At 50.2% G+C, this 23,921-nt stretch overlaps 1 protein-coding gene across 1 annotated transcript; it reads left to right on the forward strand.

Annotated features, from left to right (window-relative positions):
• The first annotated feature begins 524 nt into the window (after positions 1-524).
• On the forward strand, positions 525-22,808 carry AK8 (adenylate kinase 8). Its single transcript, XM_078623269.1, has 12 exons — positions 525-639; positions 1,592-1,641; positions 3,859-3,972; positions 6,310-6,378; positions 7,647-7,728; positions 9,009-9,080; positions 10,178-10,378; positions 11,890-12,021; positions 13,022-13,111; positions 17,976-18,117; positions 19,088-19,168; positions 21,719-22,808. The coding sequence occupies exons 1-12, from the start codon at positions 525-527 to the stop codon at positions 21,978-21,980; spliced, it is 1,410 nt and encodes a 469-aa protein (XP_078479395.1). The 3' UTR covers positions 21,981-22,808.
• The last annotated feature ends 1,113 nt before the right edge of the window (positions 22,809-23,921 follow it).

A 23,921-nucleotide genomic window follows, 5' to 3' on the forward strand; every position in this document is an offset into this window, starting at 1 on the left:
GTGACTGCAGGAATTCATCTTCTTGGTTCTTTCGGTAAAGTCACGTAGAAAGGAAATAATAAAATAATAAAAATAAAACAATAAATTTTCGATTGAAAGCTTTCGTGGCTGCAGGGATTCATCTTCTTGGTTCTTTCGGTAAAGTCACGTAGAAGGGAAATAATAAAATAATAAAAATTCAACATAAAATACAATGTTTTATTGAGGGTCTCTGTGTTGTCGTGTTGGTGTGACCCCGCGATTATTTGTTGGAGTTGCGTTTGCTGCCCGCCCAAATGTTTGGGGGAATTGATATCGTTTGGGTCATCTTCTTGGTTATTTCGGTAAAGTCACGTAGAAGGGAAGTAATAAAATAATAAAACATAATACAATAATTATCACGACGTTTCGGCCACAACGCAAGCAGCCGTCCTCAGGTGAAGACCAGGTCTGTCGGGGAGACAGCGAATGGTCATTCAGACGCTGTCTTTCCGACACCTGTTCTTCACTTGAGGACTTATCGGATTTCTCCAGGATAAATAAAGATGCTGAATTCTGATGCGATTCCCTCTCAGAATCTACTGGAGCAGGTGCTCATACACAAGCCCGACGACCCCATCCAGTTTTTCATCGACGCCATCAACCGCGATAACCAGGATGGTGAGGACCCCTCGTCGCCGTGACCACCGTCGCCATGACCACCGTTGCCGTGACCACCGTTGCCGTGACCACCGTCGCCATGACCACCGTTTCCGCATCATCGCCATCACCGCCAACGCTGCCGTCGTCCTCATCACCTCCCTCACCGCCACCGGCATCATCCTCACGACCGGCATGATCGCCATCATCGCCATCGCGGCCGTCGCTAACTCGTGATCGGCATCGCTGTTGGTGTCATCATCACTATCATCATCATCACCATGATCGGTATGACTGTTGATGTCATCATCACTATCATCATCACCATGATCGGCATCACTGTTGGTGTCATCATCACTACCATCATCATCATCACCATGATCATCACTACCATCATCATCATCACCATGATCGGCATCACTGTTAGTGTCATCATCACTATCATCATCATCACCATGATCGGCATCACTGTTGATGTCATCATCACTATCATCATCATCATCACCATGATCGGCATCACTGTTGATGTCATTATCACTACCATCATCATCATCATGATCGGCATCACTGTTGGTGTCATCATCATTATCATCATCATCACCATGATCATCACTACCATCATCATCATCACCATGATCGGCATCGCTGTTGGTGTCATCATCACCACCACATCACCACCACACCACCACGCCATCACATCACCACATCACCACCACACAACCACACCACCACCACCACCACATCACCACGCCAACACGCCACCACACCACCACAACACCACGCCACAACACCACCACGCCACCACACCACCACCACATCACCACGCCAGGCTATTAGCTAAAAGGGGCACAGCATATGGTCTGTGTCCCCCCCTCTGTTTAGAAGTTGGATTAGCGGCTACCAAATGTATTGCCCCTGACCATTACTGTGCTGTGTGATTATTAACACAACGCGTGCCGGCGAATGTTTGCAGTGCCAAGGATCCTACTACTGGGGCCTCCTGCCTCTGGCAAGACCACGATTGTAAGTTGAGCGAGTCTCTGTGACGGGTTAACCCAGGGGGGAATCTGATCCTTACCCCCCGTGTAGTATCGATAGTTCAATGTTAATATGGAATTTTATTGAGGGGCAACTGTGTGTCTCGTTTTGCTGTGGTCTGGCACTGTTTTTAAATCCTTTATATTAAGTTCACTTGCTTGCTTGCGCGCTTACGACCGTGCAAATCTTTCGGTCGTTTTTTAACCCACTTCCCGTGATCCAATCGAGCTGACATTTTGCACACAGACTCGTTGTGCGTGACAATTTATTTTCGTGAAAATTTTTTTCCCAAAATTTTACACTTTTTAGGAAAAAATAAATTCTATTTAATTACCAATTGCTTAATGGTGGCAGGCAATCATCTGACCCATAGGTGGCAGCCATCTCAAGCCAGAGGACGAGAGGACTCTAGCCGCCACGCATATAAAGGATTTATAGTGAGAAACTTTGTTTTTACGGGTTCATTTTTCGTTGTGCTGCCTTGCCCAAGATTGCATGTGGTGTTGTAAAATCGTCAGGAATTGATGTACTTATGCAATTTGTACTCATATACTTTTACTTATTTATATTTAGTGAATTGCTTAGATTTCTTATACTTTGCACTCCTATCGTGTTTTTGTACTGGTTGTTGTTGTAACTTCCTGACCCGCCCCTACTGGACATTTGTAAAAAGAGCTTCATAGCTCATCGGATTCCTCCAAGGATAAATAAAGATTCTGATTCTGATCCACACGGCCCTCGCCCAGCAGTGGCCCGTCGCAACGCCGATAGTGCAATCGTCATACAATTATGGGAAGAGATAACATAAAAAAAGTGTAAACCAGGGGATTTATGTAACGTATGTGTGTTGAACTTCTTTCGCACCGTACCTAGACACACGTGCTAATTGGAGGCGAAGTGTTGAGTCTATGGGTAGTGTTGAGTCTATGGGCAGTGTTGAGTCTATGGGTAGTGTTGAGTCTATGGGCAGTTTTGAGTCTATGGGTAGTGTTGAGTCTATGGGTAGTGTTGAGTCTATGGGTAGTGTTGAGTCTATGGGTAGTGTTGAGTCTATGGGCAGTGTTGAGTCTATGGGTAGTGTTGAGTCTATGGATAGTGCTGAGTCTATGGGCAGTGTTGAGTCTATGGGTAGTGCTGCGTCTATGGGCAGTGTTGAGTCTATGGGCAGTGTTGAGTCTATGGTGCAGTGTTGAGTCTATGGGTAGTGTTGAGTCTATGGATAGTGCTGAGTCTATGGGCAGTGTTGAGTCTATGGATAGTGCTGAGTCTATGGGTAGTGTTGAGTCTATGGGTAGTGTTGAGTCTATGGATAGTGCTGAGTCTATGGTGCAGTGTTGAGTATATGGGCAGTGTTGAGTCTATGGGCAGTGTTGAGTCTATGGGCAGTGTTGAGTCTATGGGCAGTGTTGAGTCTATGGGTAGTGCTGCGTCTATGGGCAGTGTTGAGTCTATGGATAGTGCTGAGTCTATGGGCAGTGTTGAGTCTATGGATAGTGCTGAGTCTATGGGTAGTGTTGAGTCTATGGGTAGTGTTGAGTCTATGGATAGTGCTGAGTCTATGGTGCAGTGTTGAGTCTATGGGCAGTGTTGAGTCTATGGGCAGTGTTGAGTCTATGGGCAGTGTTGAGTCTATGGGCAGTGTTGAGTCTATGGTGCAGTGCTGAGTCTATGGGCAGTGTTGAGTCTATGGGCAGTGTTGAGTCTATGGGCAGTGTTGAGTCTATGGGTAGTGCTGCGTCTATGGGCAGTGTTGAGTCTATGGGCAGTGTTGAGTCTATGGTGCAGTGTTGAGTCTATGGGTAGTGTTGAGTCTATGGATAGTGCTGAGTCTATGGGCAGTGTTGAGTCTATGGATAGTGCTGAGTCTATGGGTAGTGTTGAGTCTATGGGTAGTGTTGAGTCTATGGATAGTGCTGAGTCTATGGTGCAGTGTTGAGTCTATGGGCAGTGTTGAGTCTATGGGTAGTGCTGAGTCTATGGTGCAGTGTTGAGTCTATGGGCAGTGTTGAGTCTATGGGTAGTGCTGAGTCTATGGTGCAGTGTTGAGTCTATGGGCAGTGTTGAGTCTATGGGTAGTGCTGAGTCTATGGTGCAGTGTTGAGTCTATGGGCAGTATGATGTATGTATGTTGAACTTCTTTCGCACCGTACGTAGCCAACTGTGCTAATCGGAGGCGTGGGTCCGTTGGCTCTGTGTGTCCAGGCAAGGCTTGCGTGCGAGAGGCTGGGAGCGGTGCTCGTGAGCATGGACAGACTGGTCGCCAACACAAGCTCGGACTTTGCGGGAGAAGTGAGACGGCTGAAGGAAATCGGCCAGGTAGGTGGTGCGCGTTCTCACACATACACAAAGAAAAAGATCCCCGTGTAGCCTTTAGCAGGCTGTTGGGGCAAGTGCTGTTAGGAAGCACATATGAGGGCCGGTACGGCACGTGAAGGGGTGGGTGGCCAGCACCACGTCCTACCGCTTTTGTCTCCCCAGTGCTGATATTTAACACAATATTCCAGGTACTCGTTTAAGGCTGAGTCGACCTAGCGGAGGCCCTGGAGCGGTTCAGATAACCGTCACGGATATTTGTCATGAGCGCGTTATCGGAACTCGGGTCGCCAGGTTCATAGCGCAGTGCACTAAACCACTACACTACCGCCCCAAAGACAAAGATCCCCCGTATAGCCTTCACAGACTGTTGGGGCAAGTGCAATGAGCGAGCACCTATGAAAGCTGGCACGACACACGACGGGGTGGGCGGCCAACACTCTGCCCGGCCGCCTTTGAGCACCAGGTGCTCATTTGCGGCTGATTCAACCTAGGGGAGGCCCAGGACCGGTTCAGAAAATTGTCACTGGTGGTTGCCGCCAACGGGAATCGAGCCCGGGTCGCCGAGTTCGTAGCGCAGTGCGTTAACCGCTACACCACCGCTCCCCATCCGTGCACGCAAACGCGCTCGAGTGCTGCTACTCAGGAGGGCTGGACTGCGTCTAAGTATGGCCCTGTTTGCCGATCACAGCGGGAAGTGAACTACCTGCGCAGCGTCAACGCCGACCAGCCGGCGCCCGACCTGCTGGCACAAGGCAAGCCAGCTATGGCTGCAAAGTTTGGTCGTACATGTTACGTGTGTATCGTTTATTGTTAAATTTGAATCACAGTTCCTATGATCACTGTTACAGTTTGATGAGTAACGTGAAAAAAGTCTACAAGTCAGGTGTAACCCCAATGGAAAAGGGCCTTTGGAAGCTAAACGATAAACTAAACTATTTGGATTTTACCAGGTAAGGCCCACTGAGCTATTTCGCTCTTTTTCAGACGTGACTTGGCCACAAATAGTAGCTCAACAAAGTGTGTGATCGTGTGAAAACGTACAGCAGCAGCCAAATACTCTAAACGCACGTTGATTCTTAATGTGGAGGGAAAAACCGGAGGATCTGGAGAGAAAAATCTACACGACCACAGGGAGAGAGACACGCAAACTCCAAACATCTCCTAGCCACTGTGATGGTGATGAGAGAGAGACACGCAAACTCCAAATATGCAGCAGGCGTCAGGGTCGGGATCGGACCCACGACCTCCTGCAAACCAGGCGAAGTAGTCAACATCTCCTAGCCACCGTGATGATGATGAGTGAGAGAGACACGCAAACTCAAAATATACAGCAGCAGACCTCACGGCCAGGATCAAACCCTCAACCTCCTGCATACCAGGCGAGGTAGTTAACATCTCACCACTCCTGTTCTCATTGGGTTTCTTTATAATAAATAGTTGTCGTGATGTACAGCCCCTTTGTCAATCCACGGCTGGATGAAGGCTCCCCCACCCCGTACCCCCCCAACACCGTGCCGGTTACGGGGATTGTTTGGCCATCAAAATGGAACTCAGGCACGAGGCGTCACAGCGCGCGTACGCTCACCACTCTGACGCCGCTCTTAACTGGCCGTAAATAAGCGCTATGTGTCTATCCCATTGACATCCTTTATTTAAAAACGCGGGAACATAGAAGTTCAGCGCAACAGTGGAATGTCCTGCACTGCTCTCTTCTGCTTACCACGTGACCCCGTAGCCTATAGACGTGTGCACGTATGTAAGTTAAACTTCTTTTGTAACCTCCGAATGTAGCTGACCATGCTAATTGGAGGTGTGGGAAAAGGACAATAAACTAAACGCAGCCTCTTTGTGCGTTGTGGTTGCCCATCCAAGCACTCACTATCCAGGCTCAAATGCTGCTTAGATTCCGAGCTCAGACAGAGATCGGGTGTGTTCCGGTTAATTTGGTGAAATGCCAGTGAGCTGTTACCTGGCGTAGTAGTAGGTTTTTACCCTTTTAAACTGGTACAAAACTGACACCTTTATTCAAGGCATCATGTTTGCAATAACCACAACACAAGTAGTCATAAAAGCAAACAAAAAGAAGCAACTCTGATAATGATAATAATATGCAGAGTTGCTTCTTTTTGTTTGCTTTTTTGACTACTTGTGTTGTGGTTATTGCAAACATGATGCCTTGAATAAAGGTGTCAGTTTTGTACCAGTTTAAAAGGGTAAAAACCTACTACTATATTTTGCCACTGATAAAAGAGATCTCATAGTGTAAACTGTTACCTGGCGTTTAAGACAACCCCTTCTGCTTGCCGCGTGCATCCTGTGTGTGCATGGCTCCCGCAGGAAGTGCCGCCCGGCCTGTGGGTGAGACTCGTGCAGGACCGGCTCACGGAGAACGACTGCATCAAACAGGTGCCACCTGCTGGGGCACGAGGCTCCACGTCCTCGCCGTGCCTCACCCTTCCTCACCGTGCCTCTGCGGCCGTCTGGAATGCTCTTTTGTCTTCCGATATTAGGAAGCCACTGGAGCTATGCACTTTTAAAATAATCATCTGGATTGGCAAGCTAATTTCTTACATACGAACATACTTCATCACGACCGACCCAGGGACAAAGCATCGACACGCACACACGCACGGAAGGGCACGCGACGATCGATGGAGAGTCTCAGCCAGACGAGTAGCGCGGGAACATCAACAAGTCAGGTGTAACCCGAATGGAAAAGGGCCTTCAGAACGTAAACTATTGCTAAACTATTTTAATTTGACCAGGTAAGGCCCACTGAGCTATACTGCTCTTTTTCAGAAGTGACGAAATGGATTGTCATCATGTGGAAATTTATAGCAGATAAATGCTCCTTTTATTTTTTCTTCTTGGTTCTTTCGGTAAAGTCACGTAGAAGGGAAATAATAAACTAATAAAAAGAAAACATATTTTTATTATTTCCCTTCTACGTGACTTTACCGAAAGCACCAAGAAGATGAATCCCTGCAGTCACGAAAGCTTTAAATCGAAATTCAGCTAAATGCTCTTAAACGCGCATTGATTATAAATGTGGAGGGAAAAACCGGAGGACCTCGAGAAAAAGTAACGAGACCACGGGCAGAGCATGCGAACTCAAAATATACAGGCATCGTCAGGGTCGGTATTCCCCATCGCCAGTAGGGTCACATACAAGATCGCCTGCCTCTGCCACAACGCCTTCATATCCGCCTGCCCGCCGTACCTTTCTTCATTACTGACAACTTGCAGCTCAGCACACGGCAGATGCCTGCGCAGCGCGACTCACGACCTCCTCTTGATACCAAGATCCAGGATGGTCATCGTGTCTATGCGCCGCTTCTTGGTGGCAGCCCCAACATTCTGGAACGATGTCCCTCTGCACATTCGCAGCATCACCTCAATCGCCTCCTTCAAGAGAGACTTAAAAACTCACCTCTACAATCACGCTTTTGAGCGACTCTGAGCTTGGCTCTGCGCCTCTGAGTTGCGGCCACTACTTCTGCAAATTTGCGCGCGTTACAAATTGAACTATTATTATTATTATTCAACCCACGATCTTCTGTATACCAGGAGAGGGAGTTAACATCTCGCCACCGCAGTCCACCACTAACACCACCCCCCACCCCCCGGTGCTCTCACCTCTCGCCTCCCCTTGTCTGCATGTCGTGGCGCGGCAGGGCTGGCTGATTGAAGACTTCCCTCAGACGCGGCCACAGGCGCTGCTGCTGCAGGAGAAGGGAATCGCCCCCCGTCACGTGGGTGAGCACTGCGTTACCCCGTCACCTCACCACTGGCACTCACAGTGCAACCGGCAATTACGCTGTTAGGGTAAAGGCATTGTCCCGCAATTGCTTGTACGTATCTTGAACTTCTTTCGCACCGTATCTAGCCGACCGCGCTAATCGGAGGTGCGGGGGAAGGACAACAAACTAAACACACAAAAGCAGTTTTCAAAATAGATGATTTAAAAGCGCTTAGATCTGGTGGATTCCTAGACATCAGAAGGAAGAGCGTTCCAGACGGCTACGGAAGCGCACTTGAAAGCGCGCGATGTGGTGAGCGTCTTTATTCGACGACCAGCCAAAAGCTGCTGCTGCTGCTGCTGCGGGGATGACCGCAGTTCACGTGATGGTGGTTTATTTTCCTTGACGAGATCAGCGAGGTGATGTGGTTCGTTTGCGGCAAGCACTTAACGTGAAATGAGGCGCAACCTTTTTTACAAGGAGTCATGTTTGCATAGACCACAATACCTGCAGTCATAATGCAAACAAAAAACATAACTCTGTATGCACTGTTTTTGAAATTGATTGGTCCACACCCGAGACAGCTTTCCTTAGAGCCTAGTCTCACATGGTGTTGGGCCAGATGACGCCAAAAGGCGCACAACTCTGGCTTTATCAGAGTTATGTTTTTTGTTTGCATTATGACTGCAGGTATTGTGGTCTATGTAAACATGACTCCTTGTAAAAAAAGGTGTCAGTTTTGTTGCCAGATAGAAGGGTAAAAAACCAATTATCATATTTTTTACTGGCAAATGAGGTTCCAATGGTGAGGTGCGACCTTATAATAGTGCCTTTCACAACAAGTTGTCCCGGAAGCTGGCAGGCCACGGTTGTAATTCCGTTTTGAAAAAGGACAGAGCACTGAACGTTTCGTGACAACGTGACGCCGATAGGAACACTCGGGAGAAAACATTTGTGAAGATTTTGTTTGAAAAGACTGAAACAGGTGGAGGGCCTCGTCGCAATTCTGGCTAATCGCCTGATGAGGCTGGTTGTTGTAATCACCAGAGAAACGTCACGTTAACCGAATTGTAAGTTGCGTGGGTTTTCTCTCCAACACACCGAGGTGCTGAGGTAGTCACTAATTGGTACGTTGTGTTTACACGACACAACCTCACCTCATCGGCTTTGTCGGGTGGTGGCGGGTTTAACGATACGCGTTTATATTTACACGATCCAGCCCGTAAAAAAACAAAAAACCTTTATTACGGATTGTTTTAAATAATTGCTAAATCGCGTGCGTGGTCGCGTGTGCAGTCATGCTGGATGCCCCCGACGCCGTGCTCATAGAACGCAACCAGGGCAAGCGCGTGGACCCGCTCACCGGAGGTGAGAGAGGCGGCGGTGGCGACCGCCCCCCCGCAACAACAGCCTCACCGCCTCACTCGCGCCAAGGAGGAGTGGCGACGGGTGGCTACGCCGCGCCGCGTTAGGGTCTGGCTGGTCGGCGTGGTTAGAGCCGTGCCCCTGGCCCTTAACCACACTAATTGGGTAGTCTGGGTAGAAGCCAGGGGTTTCGCCGGGGTATAATCGGTGAGTGTGGTGAGAAGCCAGGGGTACGGCTGGGGTATAATTGGGTCATGTGGTTAGAATCCAGGGGGACGGCTGGGGTATAATCGGCGAGTGTGGTTAGAAGCCAGGGGTTTGGCTGGGGTATAATTGGGTTTCAATTTCAAAAACAGTGCGTACATGATCAGAGTTGTCTTTTTGTTTGCATTTTGACCGCAAGTGTTGTGATTAATGCAAACATGATCCCTTGTATAAAGGTGTCAGTTTTGTTGCCAGATAAAAGGGTAAAAACATATTACTATAACTGCAGATTATGTCTATAAGTAGCGGTTCCCTGGGTAATAAGAGTGTCACGGAGAGCAAAAGGCACTCGTAATTTGATTTGACAAACAAATGTACATCATATTCTTAGGTTTTTTCGGTAAAGTCACGTAGGTAAAAAATTAAAATTGATAAAAGTAAAATAAAATAAACCATTTACTTGATACAGTTGTCGTGCTGTGACGGTATCACCTGAAGACGGAAGCTTGTGTTGCCTCCGAAACGTCGTGATTTTTATTTTATTTTACTTTTATTCATTGCACGATCGCGGGTTGCGCGAAAGGGGAGCGGTAGTGTAGCGGTTAGCGCGCTGCGCTATGGACCTGGCGACCCGGGTTCGATTCCCGCTCACGGCTAACACCAGTGACGATTTCTGAACCGATCCTGGGCCTCCCCTAGGTCGACTCAGCCTTAAATGAGTACCTGGTGCGGTGTGTAAACATCGCCCACTGGGGAGACAAAGGCGGTCGGGCGTGGTGCTGGCCACCCACCCCCTCGTGTGCCGTTCCGGCCTTCATAGGTGCTCGCTAACAGCACTTGCCCCTACAGTCTGTTAAGGCTACATGGGGGATCTTTGTCTTTTGTCTCCGCGGCAGACGTGTACCACGCCACCTTCGCCTGGCCCAGTGAGCCGAGCGTGCGCGCCCGCCTGCTAGCGCCGCCGGGCATCTCCGAGGAGCGCACGACGGAGCGGCTGCGGCGCCACCGCAGGGACGCGTGGTCCGTCGAGGCCTGCTACCCCAGCTACCTGCGCAGCGTCAACGCCGACCAGCCGGCGCCCGACCTGCTGGCACAAGGCAAGCCAGCTGTGGCTGCAAAGTTTGGTCGTGCATGTTACGTGTGTATCGTTTATTGTTAAATTTCAATCACAGTTCCTATGATCACCGTTACGTTATATTGTTGGTTCTTTCGGTAAAGTCACGTAGAAGGGACTTTACCGAAAGAACCAAGAATATGAATCCCAGCAGTCACGAACGCTTTAAATCGAAATTCACTGTTACATTGTTTTTATAGCTTTATTTTGGTTATTTTGAAAACGTTTTGGTTTAGGCATGTTTAGCCTTGTTTGTTTGTTGTAGTACAGAGTTAGCCTGATAACTTTAATCTAAATTGTCTCATGGTTGTTATTGTTTGACTTGCATTTCCACTGGGAGTTTTGCACACAGCGTTGAAACACGGTGCTTTTTCTGGAAGACTTTGCTGTTTTTTCCTGGATTTTTTCTGTTGCGTGTAGTCACTTCAAGATGTTTCTTGTTCATGTTTTTGTTTGTCGTGGTTGCACCCGAATCAAGAGCCGCATGGCTCACGGGGTTATACCTAATGAATGAAACTGAAAAAAACTGAAGCGCCATCGCACACGCTCAGGAGAATTACTAAGCTAAACTATGAACTATAAGCAATTTTTATTTTAGCAGTTAAGGCCCACTGAGCAATGTAGCTCTTTTGTCACAAGCGACCTAATAAATTGTCACGCACAACGAGTCTGTGTGCAAAATGTCAGCTCGATTGGATCACGGGAAGTGGGTTAAAAAACGACCGAAAGATTTGCACGGTCGTAAGCGCGCAAGCAAGCAAGCAAGTGAACTTAATATAAAGGATTTAACAAATTACAATACGTGTTCAATGGGCCACAACCCAGCCCACATTGGTCTTTGAAACGGGCGGCTAGAGTCCTCTCGTTCTCTGGTTTGAGATGGCTGCCACCTATGGGTCAGATGATTGCCTGCCACCATTAAGCAATTGGTAATTAAATATAAAAAAATGTTTCCTAAAATGTTGAAAATTTTGGAAAAAAATTTTCACGAAAATAAATTGTGACGCACAACGAGTCTGTGTGCAAAATGTCAGCTCGATTGGATCACGGGAAGTGGGTTAAAAAACGACCGAAAGATTTGCACGGTCGTAAGCGTGCATGCAAGCAAGCAAGTGAACTTAATATAAAGGATTTCATAAATTACAGTACGTGTTCAATGGGCCATAACCCAGCCCTCATTGGTCTTTGAAACGGGCGGCTAGAGTCCTCTCGTCCTCTGTCTTGAGATGGCTGCCACCTATGGGTCAGATGATTGCCTGCCACCATTAAGCAATTGGTAATTAAATATAAAAAAAAATTTCCTAAAATAAATTGTCACGCACAACGAGTCTGTGTGCAAAATGTCAGCTCGAGTGGATCACGGGAAGTGGGTTAAAAAACGACCGAAAGATTTGCACGGTCGTAAGCGCGCAAGCAAGCAAGTAAGTGAACTTAATATAAAGGATTTTAAAAAAACGGCGTCCGCAATAAACGGTGTGTTTCTCGTCCCGTCAGTGCTGACGCTTGTAGCGGAGCGCGAGCGGCCTCTGGGGCCCGGCACGGCCCGCCTGCTCCTGCTGGGGCCTCCCGGCAGCGGCAAAGACCTCCAGGCCTCGCGTCTCGCACTCAAGTACGGCCTGCTCAACGGTGGGTGAAGCCCCGAACCCCCGGAATATAATAATTGTTTTTTTACCCTCTTGCCAGATTAGAGGGTAAATAAACTATTATATTTTTTACTGGCAAATGAGGTACCAATGGTGTAAATGCTTACCCCGAGCTCTCATACTCTGATGGTGCATTGTCTTTGAGTTAGTTAAATCTTTTTTGCATGGTTAATCACATCTTTCCAATGATTACCCATGCAAAAAAGATTTAACTACACTTATTTGTCAATCTTATTTGACAGACAACCATTACTGCTTTACCATGTTTAGTGGTGGTCCTCTTGTTACAGGTTGAGTCACAAACCGCACCTCTCCATAACAAAGGCTCAGCCTTTGTTCTCAGCCTTTGTTATGCAGTCTATTCTTAGTCTCAAGCCTCACCTTACCATATTAATAATAAGTATGCGGCCCTTGCCCCACCACCTTCTCCAACCATTATATAAACGCAGTGGTAACTCCTGCAATCTCTCATTTACTTGATACAGCTGTCGTGGCTGTGACGGTACCACCTGAAGACGGAAGCTTGTGTTGCCTCCGAAACGTCGTGATTTTTATTTTTTATTTTATTTTACTTTTTAATGTTTTTTACCTACGTGACTTTACCGAAAAAACCTAAGAATATGAATCATTGCAGTCACGAAAGCTTCAAATCTAGAATGACACCTTGTAAAAAAGGTGTCAGTTTTGTTGCCAGATAAAAGGGTAAAAAAACTATTATCAAACTTTACGCTTACCGCATTTGTGAGGAATCTGTCTTCTCGCTCGATGCGTTTTTTGCTTCACGCGGCTCTTTTCAGGAAACGCATCTACTACCACCGCGTTAAATGAGGGCTTTCCGTACAGGAGCAGTGGTGTGGAACATTTTCCCTTACTGAGGGCCGAATATGCCTTTCAAACACCAGTGGAGGATGGCAGTCATCGTCATCGTCGTCGTCATTGTTGTTGTGAGTTGCGAGGAGTCGCTGTGCGTGCTGTTGCCGCAGTGTCATACAGGAAGCTGCTGCTGGAGGCCGCGGCCGGTGAGAGCGCGACGGGCCAGGCGGTCAAGATGCACCTCGAGAGCCGGCGACCAGGTGACCACAACTGTCATGTTGCTTGACCAAGCTGGCTAGCCAATGGGTGATCTGTTTAGCCAGGTAACTGCAGTGAGCAGCAGTCATGTGACCGCAACTGTGAGGTCGCTTGGCCAAACTGGCTAGCCAATGGGTGATCTGTTTAGCCAGGTAACTGCAGTGAGCAGCAGTCATGTGACCGCAACTGTGAGGTCGCTTGGCCAAACTGGCTAGCCAATGGGTGATCTGTTTAGCCAGGTAACTGCAGTGAGCAGCAGTCATGTGACCGCAACTGTGAGGTCGCTTGGCCAAACTGGCTAGCCAATGGGTGATCTGTTTAGCCAGGTAACTGCAGTGAGCAGCAGTCAAGTGACCGCAACTGTGAGGTCGCTTGGCCAAACTGGCTAGCCAATGGGTGATCTGATTAGCCAGGTAACTGCAGTGAGCAGCAGTCAGGTGACCGCAACTGTGAGGTCGCTTGGCCAAACTGGCTAGCCAATGGGTGATCTGATTAGCCAGGTAACTGCAGTGAGCAGCAGTCAGGTGACCGCAACTGTGAGGTCGCTTGGCCAAGCTGGCTAGCCAATGGGTGATCTGATTAGCCAGGTAACTGCAGTGAGCAGCAGTCATGTGACCATAACTGTGGAGTCGCTTGACCAAGCTGGCTAGCCAATGGGTGATCTGTTTAGCCAGGTAACTGCAGTGAGCAGCAGTCATGTGACCACAACTGTGGGGTCGCTTGGCCAAACTGGCTAGCCAATGGGTGATCTGATTAGCCAGGTAACTGCAGTGACCAGCAGTCAGGTGACCGCAACTGTGAGGTCGTTTGACAAAGCTGGCTAGCCAATGGGTGATCTGTTTAGCCAGGTAACTGCAGTGAGCAGCAGTCAGGTGACCTCACTTGCCAACCAGGTGATAAGTGCTGACCGGCAGGAAGGTGAACCACACTGGACATCTGTGAGAAAGAGCGTTATAGCTCATCGGATTCCTCCAGCATAAATAGATATTCTGATTCTGACCATCAGATGGATGGCCTCGCTATTAGTCGTGTGTCGAGGTGACGGGGTGGCTTGGAGGTCAAGAGTGCAGAGCTGTTACTGCTGAGATCCTGGGTTCGAATCCACCTCTACCTAAGCCGGGTTCTCATTTGTAGCGAGTGTGATGGTCTCAGTCTGGTCATCAATCACGTCCAATACGGTTTGCACGTTATTTGGCTAAATTCCAGATCCGAGAATTTAAGAAAATAACATCAGTGTGGTCATCACGTTATGAACGTTGCTCCTGGCAACAGAGGGAGTTTGAAAATGCTGACTTCTCTCCGCTCCCCACTCCACCCCCCCCACTGTGTGAACTGGGTCAAAGTGTAACGCGTTCGTTTAACACGTATGCTTTCGCGACCAATATCATCCATAAGAGGTTTCTTTGGTTAGATCGCGTAAATATATAGATGTGTCATTAAACCCGCCACCACCCGACACAGCCAACTAGTAAGGGTTGTCACGTAAACAGAACGTGGCCAATTCGTCACTAGTACAGCACTAGTGTGTAGTATAGTGTATGGTGTAGTATACTAGTACAGCACTAGTGTGTAGTGTAGTGTGTAGTGTATAGTGTAGTATACTAGTACAGCACTAGTGTATAGTGTAGTATACTAGTACAGCACTAGTGTGTAGTGTATAGTGTAGTATACTAGTACAGCACTAGCGTGTAGTGTAGTGTAGTAGACTAGTGTAATTAAAGACTCGACCACGGTATCTGGCTTGGTGTCCTTTATTCGGGTTCGTTTACTTCTCCCTCTGAGACCCTCTGCTCGGCGCCGACGCTGCTGTCGCTCCCGTCGCCTCTAGCAGCCTCGCTGCTGATCTCCTCGTGTCGCTCCCGTCGCCTCGAGCAGCCTCGCTGCTGATCTCCTCGTGTCGCTCCCGTCGCCTCTAGCAGCCTCGCTGCTGGTCCCCTCGTGTCGCTCCCGTCGCCTCGAGCAGCCTCGCTGCTGATCTCCTCGTGTCGCTCCCGTCGCCTCTAGCAGCCTCGCTGCTGGTCCCCTCGTGTCGCTCCCGTCGCCTCGAGCAGCCTCGCTGCTGATCTCCTCGTGTCGCTCCCGTCGCCTCTAGCAGCCTCGCTGCTGGTCCCCTCGTGTCGCTCCCGTCGCCTCGAGCAGCCTCGCTGCTGATCTCCTCGTGTCGCTCCCGTCGCCTCTAGCAGCCTCGCTGCTGATCCCCTCGTGTCGCTCCCGTCGCCTCGAGCAGCCTCGCTGCTGGTCCCCTCGTGTCGCTCCCGTCGCCTCTAGCAGCCTCGCTGCTGATCCCCTCGTGTCGCTCCCGTCGCCTCGAGCAGCCTCGCTGCTGATCCCCTCGTGTCGCTCCCGTCGCCTCGAGCAGCCTCGCTGCTGGTCCCCTCGTGTCGCTCCCGTCGCCTCTAGCAGCCTCGCTGCTGGTCCCCTCGTGTCGCTCCCGTCGCCTCGAGCAGCCTCGCTGCTGGTCCCCTCGTGTCGCTCCCGTCGCCTCTAGCAGCCTCGCTGCTGACCTCCTCGTGTCGCTCCCGTCGCCTCTAGCAGCCTCGCTGCTGATCCCCTCGTGTCGCTCCCGTCGCCTCGAGCAGCCTCGCTGCTGATCCCCTCGTGTCGCTCCCGTCGCCTCGAGCAGCCTCGCTGCTGACCTCCTCGTGTCGCTCCCGTCGCCTCTAGCAGCCTCGCTGCTGATCTCCTCGTGTCGCTCCCGTCGCCTCGAGCAGCCTCGCTGCTGGTCTCCTCGTGTCGCTCCCGTCGCCTCTAGCAGCCTCGCTGCTGACCTCCTCGTGTCGCTCCCGTCGCCTCTAGCAGCCTCGCTGCTGACCTCCTCGTGTCGCTCCCGTCGCCTCGAGCAGCCTCGCTGCTGGTCTCCTCGTGTCGCTCCCGTCGCCTCTAGCAGCCTCGCTGCTGATCTCCTCGTGTCGCTCCCGTCGCCTCTAGCAGCCTCGCTGCTGGTCTCCTCGTGTCGCTCCCGTCGCCTCTAGCAGCCTCGCTGCTGATCTCCTCGTGTCGCTCCCGTCGCCTCTAGCAGCCTCGCTGCTGACCTCCTCGTGTCGCTCCCGTCGCCTCTAGCAGCCTCGCTGCTGGTCTCCTCGTGTCGCTCCCGTCGCCTCTAGCAGCCTCGCTGCTGGTCTCCTCGTGCAGCCTCTCCGGCTGCCCTCACTGCAGCCCCACCGCTGCTCTCTCTCTCTGAACAGTCCCACTGCTGCCTCTTCGTGCAGCCTCTCCGGCTGCCCTCGCTGCAGCCTCACCGCTGCTCCCTGGGTTGGTCACCGCTGGCCGACGGTGCCAATCCGTTCTCCGTGTGTGTGTGGCGATCTCGCCACTCCTCCCAGCCTTCGCCCTGCGTGGCCTCACTCTAGCCCAGTCTCCAACAACCTCCCTTCCTCTTCCGGATTCTCCCCTTAAAGACCCGAACCCTTCTCCCACGTGACGTAACTCCTCCCCCCCGTGACGTCACATCCGGAAGGTCGTTTACGCCCGCATTACACTAGTACAGCACTAGTGTATAGTGTAGTGTATAGTGTAGTGTATAGTATTCTAGTACAGCACATCGGTGTGTTGGAGAGCCAAGCCACAACATTTACAATCTGAGTACGACGTTTCGCCAGTAATTACAACCAGCTTCATCAGGCGACAGCCAGATTTGTGGAGAAGTCCACATGTTTCGTTCCTTCTGTAGAGGCGTAGATGTGGTGACCACACTTGAGTCAAGGCGCATTATGCATGCGCATTATGCGGGCCCTTTGATCTTATCCTTCTTGTCCATTGTGTGTATTAAAATAGCCGTACCAACGGTAATCCCTATTGAAGTATGGTGGCCTGTATAGGCATGCATCTAAACATTGTATTATTTGATGATTCGCTTCCACGCAGCACTAAGTCGGTAGCTATCCGAACGGTTACAATTATTTTTATTTCTTTCAATTTCGATAGATTCTCTAATTAGTCTTGGCCAGAAGTAGCTAGTTTGCACTGAACTTCAACATTATTAAAATCAAGTAGTAATAGGTTTTTACTCTTTCAACTGGTACAAAAACTGACACCTTTATACAAGGCATCATGTTTGCAATAACCACAACACAAGTAGTCAAAATGCAAACAAAAAGCTGTCTCGGGTGTGGACCAATCAACTTCAAGGACAGTGCATATCATTAACATCATCAGAGTTGTTTCTTTTTGTTTGCATTTTGACTGCTTGTGTTGTGGTTATTGCAAACATGATGCCTTGTATTTAAAGGTGTCAGTTTTTGTACCAGTTGAAAGGGCAAAAACCTATTACTATATTTTGCCACTGGTAAAGGAGACGTCTCATAGAGTATTATCAAAATCTTTTGATTGCACTGGTCAACACACTTTTTCTGGCATAAGGTATTCCAACGGTTTTAAGGTAATTTTGGGGTGCTGATTCCAAATCTGGCATCAGTTTTTGTCTATATTGCATTTTCAATAAAAACTGTAAAAGAATAATATTAAATAAATGTGGATATCTACATAAAATGATATTATAAATACACTATCCTAAAAATACAGCACCATATTTTATCACTAAAGCAGTCACTGACTCGCAACCACTTGCAATCATAAGTGACAGAGTTAATTTCGAGTAAAATCAATGAAAATGGGGTATACCGATAGCATAAAAATGAGATGTGATAGAGCAAATCTGAGATCAGATTTGGAATCGGCACCCTGAAATTAGTCTAGAACAGCTGCAAAAGTCCAGGCCAGAATTTTTTTTGTTTTTGTTGACCAGTGTTATCCTTGTAGAAGAACACGCTCGCGTCGTCCGGTGACTCCTCCGCGGAGGGGGAAGTTCGGTAACCCCCCCTGCCCCCCTCCCCGCTTGGTGTCACCTTCCGTGCCGGCGCCGTGCAGTGCCGGACCTGCTGGTGGCTGGGCTGCTGGCGGAGCGGCTGAGGGGTCGCGAGGCGACGGCGCGGGGCTGGGTGCTGCACGGGCCGCCGCACGTCGCCGAGCAGCTGGCGCTGCTGCAGTCAGACGGCATCTTCCCCAACCGGTGCGGCCTCTGTGCCTGCCGCCCACAGCCCACCACCCATAGCCCACAGCCCACAGCCCATAGCCCACCACCCATAGCCCGCAACCCACAGCTAACAGCTAACAGCCAACCACCCATAGCCCACAGCCCACAGCTAACAGCCCACAGCTAACAGCCCACAGCCAACCGCCCATCATCTACAGCCCACAGCTAACAGCCAACAGCCCCCAGTCCACCACCCATAGCCCACAGCCAACAGCTAACAGCCCGCAACCCACAGCTAACAGCTCGCAGCCCATAGCCCACAGCTGACAACCCAGCAGACCACAAACGTTACTCGCCGATGACTCAGTTGCGAAAACTCAACCGTGTGAAAACTTGGCAGGACCCTCTTGAAAGAGAGTCTGCGGACTCAGCGAGGCTTTCCACACAAGAGACCCACCGACTCACACCGAGATCCAAAGCCTCACAGGCACCCAGTGCCTCCCTTAGATAAACACGGACTCGCACAGTGATCCATTGACCAAACTATTACGCCCGCTACTTCTGTGCGGCCTCTTTAGATGCGCGCTCGCATGCAGACGCTGTGTAAAAGTCACAATCGTGAGTCGTGTACCTTCGTGCTGTTTCTTTGAGTTTGTGTCTCTGTACTAATAGGGGTTTTCCCCTTTTTTCTGGAAACAAATCTGACACCTTTTGCACCAGATGCCAAAAGGCGTCATCTGGTCGAACACCATATGAGACGAGGCTCCAAAGAAAGCTGTCTCTGGTGTGGACCAATCAGTTTGAAAAACAATGCATGAATTACCAGAGTGTTGTGTTTTTGTTTGCATTTGACTGCAAGTATTGTGGTTAATGTAAACATGATTCCTTGCAAAAGGTGTCATATTTGTTGCCAAAAAAAGGGGAAAACCCCTATTAGTATATTTTGGCACTGGCAAAAGAGGTCCCATGATGTTTGTGTCTTTGTGTTTGCGCTCAACTACGCCAGGGTGTTCATCCTCGACGTGCCGGACGACACAGCCGTGGAGCGCACGTCTCTGCGGAAGACGGACCCCGTGACGGGCGAGCGGTACGCGCGCCGCGCAACGAACAGTCACGGGCCTCCTGCTGTTGACCCCGGGGAGAGGTTCACCGAGTCCGGGACTCGCTCTCAGGAAGAGGCGCTGGGTTGGGAATGTTTTGGCCAGTCGCGTGAAATGGGCTGACGTGCGGGCGTGGGCCGCCAGCGGGGTCTATGGCACACGAGGTAGTGTGTACGCGCGTGTGTTGAACTTCTTTCACACCGTACGTAGCCAACCGTGCTAATCGGAGGTGCGGTGTTGAGTCTTTGGGTAGTGGAAGTCTATGGGCAGTGTTGAGTCTATGGGTAGTGTTGAGTCTATGGGCAGTGTTGAGTCTATGGTGCAGTGTTGAATCTATGGGCAGTGTTGAGTCTGTCGGCAGTGTTGAGGCTATGGCAGTGTTGAGTCTATGGGCAGTGTTGAGTCTGTGGGCAGTGTTGAGTCTGTGGGCAGTGTTGAGTCTATGGGCAGTGTTGAGTCTGTGGGCAGTGTTGAGTCTATGGGCAGTGTTGAGTCTATGGGTAGTGTTGAGTCTATGGGTAGTGTTGAGTCTGTGGGCAGTGTTGAGTCTATGGGCAGTGTTGAGTCTATGGCAGTGTTGAGTCTATGGGCAGTGTTGAGTCTGTGGGCGGTGTTGAGTCTATGGGCAGTGTTGAGTCTATGGGCAGTGTTGAGTCTATGGGCAGTGTTGAGTCTATGGGTAGTGTTGAGTCTATGGGCAGTGTTGAGTCTATGGGCAGTGTTGAGTCTATGGGCAGTGTTGAGTCTATGGGCAGTGTTGAGTCTATGGGCAGTGTTGAGTCTATGGGCGGTGTTGAGTCTATGGGTAGTGTTGAGTCTATGGGCAGTGTTGAGTCTATGGGCAGTGTTGAGTCTATGGGCAGTGTTGAGTCTGTGGGCGGTGTTGAGTCTATGGGCAGTGTTGAGTCTATGTGCAGTGTTGAGTCTATGTGCAGTGTTGAGTCTGTGGGCAGTGTTGAGTCTATGGGTAGTGTTGAGTCTATGGGCAGTGTTGAGTCTATGGGCAGTGTTGAGTCTATGGGCAGTGTTGAGTCTATGAGCAGTGTTGAGTCTATGGGCAGTGTTGAGTCTGTGGGCAGTGTTGAGTCTATGGGTAGTGTTAGTCTGTGAGTAGTGTTGAGTCTATGGTGCAGTGTTGAATCTATGGGCAGTGTTGAGTCTGTGGGTAGTGTTAGTCTATGGGCAGTGTTGAGTCTGTGGGTAGTGTTGAGTCTATGGGCAGTGTTGAATCTATGGGCAGTGTTGAGTCTATGGGCAGTGTTGAGTCTATGGGTAGTGGAAGTCTATGGGCAGTGAGTCTATGGGCAGTGTTGAGTCTATGGGCAGTGTTGAGTCTATGGGCAGTGTTGAGTCTATGGGTAGTGTAAGTCTATGGGCAGTGTTGAGTCTATGGGCAGTGTTGAGTCTGTGGGTAGTGTTAGTCTATTGGCAGTGTTGAGTCTATGGGTAGTGTTGAGTCTGTGGGTAGTGGAAGTCTATGGGCAGTGTTGAGTCTATGGGTAGTGTTAGTCTATTGGCAGTGTTGAGTCTGTGGGTAGTGTTAGTCTATGGGCAGTGTTGAGTCTATGGGTAGTGTTGAGTCTGTGGGTAGTGTTGAGTCTATGGGTAGTGTTGAGTCTATGGGCAGTGTTGAGTCTATGGGCAGTGTTGAGTCTATGGGTAGTGTTGAGTCTATGGGCAGTGTTGAGTCTATGGGCAGTGTTGAGTCTATGGGCAGTGTTGAGTCTATGGGTAGTGTTGAGTCTATGGGCAGTGCTGAGTCTATGGGTAGTGTTGAGTCTGTGGGCAGTGTTGAGTCTATGGGCAGTGTTGAGTCTATGGGCAGTGTTGAGTCTATGGGCAGTGTTGAGTCTATGGGTAGTGTTGAGTCTATGGGCAGTGCTGAGTCTATGGGTAGTGTTGAGTCTATGGGCAGTGTTGAGTCTATGGGCAGTGTTGAATCTATGGGCAGTGTTGAGTCTGTGGGTAGTGTTGAGTCTATGGGCAGTGTTGAGTCTGTGGGTAGTGTTGAGTCTATGGGCAGTGTTGAGTCTGTGGGTAGTGTTAGTCTATGGGCAGTGTTAGTCTATGGGCAGTGTTGATTCTATGGGCAGTGTTGAGTCTATGGGTAGTGTTAGTCTATGGGCAGTGTTGAGTCTATGGGCAGTGTTAGTCTATGGGCAGCGTTGAGTCTGTGGGTAGTGTTAGTCTATGGGCAGTGTTGAGTCTGGGTAGTGTTGAGTCTATGGGTAGTGTTAGTCTATGGGCAGTGTTGAGTCTGGGTAGTGTTGAGTCTATGGGTAGTGTTAGTCTATGGGCAGTGTTGAGTCTGGGTAGTGTTGAGTCTATGGGTAGTGTTAGTCTATGGGCAGGATGTATGTTGAACTTCTTTCGCACTGTACGTAACGAACGGCGCGGTTCGTACGCGCGTCAGTCTGCGCACCACGCGAGTAGTTGCGCCGCACCCTTGAATCCCGTAAAAAAATTATAACGGGCGCCGTGCCCTTTAACCGCGGTGCATCGCCGCCGTTGCGGTCGCGTTGCGTGCGTGCGTGCAGGTACCACGAGATATTCCGCCCGGCCCCAGACGGCGCCGTCTGGGCCCGCTGCCGCCAGCACCCGCACGACTCTGAGGCCGAGGTGCGTGAGCGCCTGCGCGAGTTCCGCTCGCTGGTGCAACCCGCTCGGCTCCTCCATCCACGCGCCGTCCTCGTCAACGCCGACAGAGACCCCCACACCGTGCTGGAGCACTTGGAGAGCCGCATCGTCAACGCCTTGCCCGTCAACGCCTTGCCCGCCAACGCCCGCGAGGGCGATTAGCGGCTCGGGCGGGCGGGGGGGTGGGGGTCGGGGCGACTGAGTTTGCAGCATTGACTCGTGGCTGTCAAGAGTAGGCGAGTGATGGGGATGACCCAGAGGATCAAGTGATTGGCAGGTTGCTCAACGGGATGACTAGTCACTCGCCGATACGGTGATGGGGAAGTAAAGACGATGGCCATCAGCTGAAGGAGGTGATCAGGAACTCGAGGGTGAGATGTTAAGGCCCTCGCCTGGTGTGCAGGAGGTGGTGGGTTCAATCCTGACCCTGACGCCTGCTGCTGTGCATTTGGAGTTTGCGTGTCTCTCTCTCATCATCATCACCGTGGCTAGGAGATGTTAACTCCCTCGCCTGGTGTGCAGGAGGTCGTGGGTTCGATCCTGACCCTGACGCCTGCTGCTGTGTATTTGGAGTTTGCGTATCTCTTTTCCCTGTGGTTGCGTGGATTTTTCTCCGGGTCCTCCGGTTTTCCCCTCCACATTTAGAATCAACAACATGCATTTAAAGTATTTGGCTGCTTACATAGATGTCCACTTGATAAGCCACTTAGTTGAGCTATAATTTATGGCCATGTCGCTTTTTAAAAAGAGCTGTACAGCTCAGTGGGCCTTGCCTGGTAAAATTAAAAAAAAATTGCATTGTTTTTTTTTTTGGCGATCATAAAAAAATATATTTGCTCAAAAGCCTATCTCCTCGCATGTGAAGGCTTTCTCCGGGCACTCTCGCAAGCACACACTCAAGTCATTGGCCAAACATCCCAAGCAGGACCCTTGCTGAAAAGAGCCTTCAGGGCCTTGCCCGGTGAAATAAAGGACACGGTCAGAGCATTATTAAGTCCAAACTACGACTGTCTTTATTAAAACCTTGCCTACGGAGTATTTTACAGACAAACGGTGTTGCACGTCTACTTTCTAGCCTCAGCAAAAATCACATTTGGTAAGAAAAGGCACAACGTAAACGAGATGCCTCTTGATAGCGACACAGAAGCATCATGACAACGCCAGTATCAATACTAACCGTGCGGTAATCGTACACGCATAATACAAAATAACAATATCAAGAACACTGAATTAATATTTCTATACCACTGGTGACGTTCATATATGCGTCAGTAACGATATGATTTTTTTTTCATCTACTATTCTAAAACATTTGCTTACTCAGGATTACGCAGATTTGGATTTTTATCCCTGTCCCCTCCCCTTCCTCTTCAGGCCCCACACCTGTCTCTCTAGGCCTCGCCCGTTACTCTTGAGGCCCCAACCCTTGTTATGTAGGCCCCGCCCATTCCTGATTAGGCCCCAAGTCTTTCTGTGTAGGCCTCGCCTGTTATTCTTTAGGCCCTAAGCCTTTCTCTCTAGGCCTCGCCCGTTACTCTTGAGGCCCCAAGCCTTGTTATGTAGGCCTCGCCCGTTCCTCTAGAGGCCCCAAGCCTTGTTATGTAGGCCTCGCCCCTTCCTCTTTAGGCCCCAAGTCTTTCTGTGTAGGCCTCGCCCGTTCCTCTAGAGGCCCCAAGCCTTGTTATGTAGGCCTCGCCCCTTCCTCTTTAGGCCCCAAGTCTTTCTGTGTAGGCCTCGCCCGTTCCTCTAGAGGCCCCAAGCCTTGTTATGTAGGCCTCGCCCCTTCCTCTTTAGGCCCCAAGTCTTTCTGTGTAGGCCTCGCCCGTTACTCTATAGGCCCCAAGCCTTATGTAGGCCTCGCCCGTTACTCTTTAGGCCCCAAGTCTTTCTGTGTAGGCCTCGCCCGTTCCTCTTTAGGCCCCAAGCCTTTCTCTCTAGGCCTCGCCCGTTACTCTAGAGGCCCCAAGTCTTTCTGTGTAGGCCTCACCCCTTCCTCTTTAGGCCCCACACCTTTCTGTGTAGAAAATGGGTAGTGGAGTACGTGCACAGCAGAGGTACGAGGGCGAGTAGGGAAAGTGTGGGTAGCGGTGGGGCGGCTTCATG

This window comes from Lampetra planeri, unplaced genomic scaffold (genome assembly GCF_965212315.1).
Source record: "Lampetra planeri unplaced genomic scaffold, kcLamPlan1.2.h2 scaffold_213, whole genome shotgun sequence".
Classification (NCBI taxonomy): Eukaryota; Metazoa; Chordata; class Hyperoartia; order Petromyzontiformes; family Petromyzontidae; genus Lampetra; species Lampetra planeri.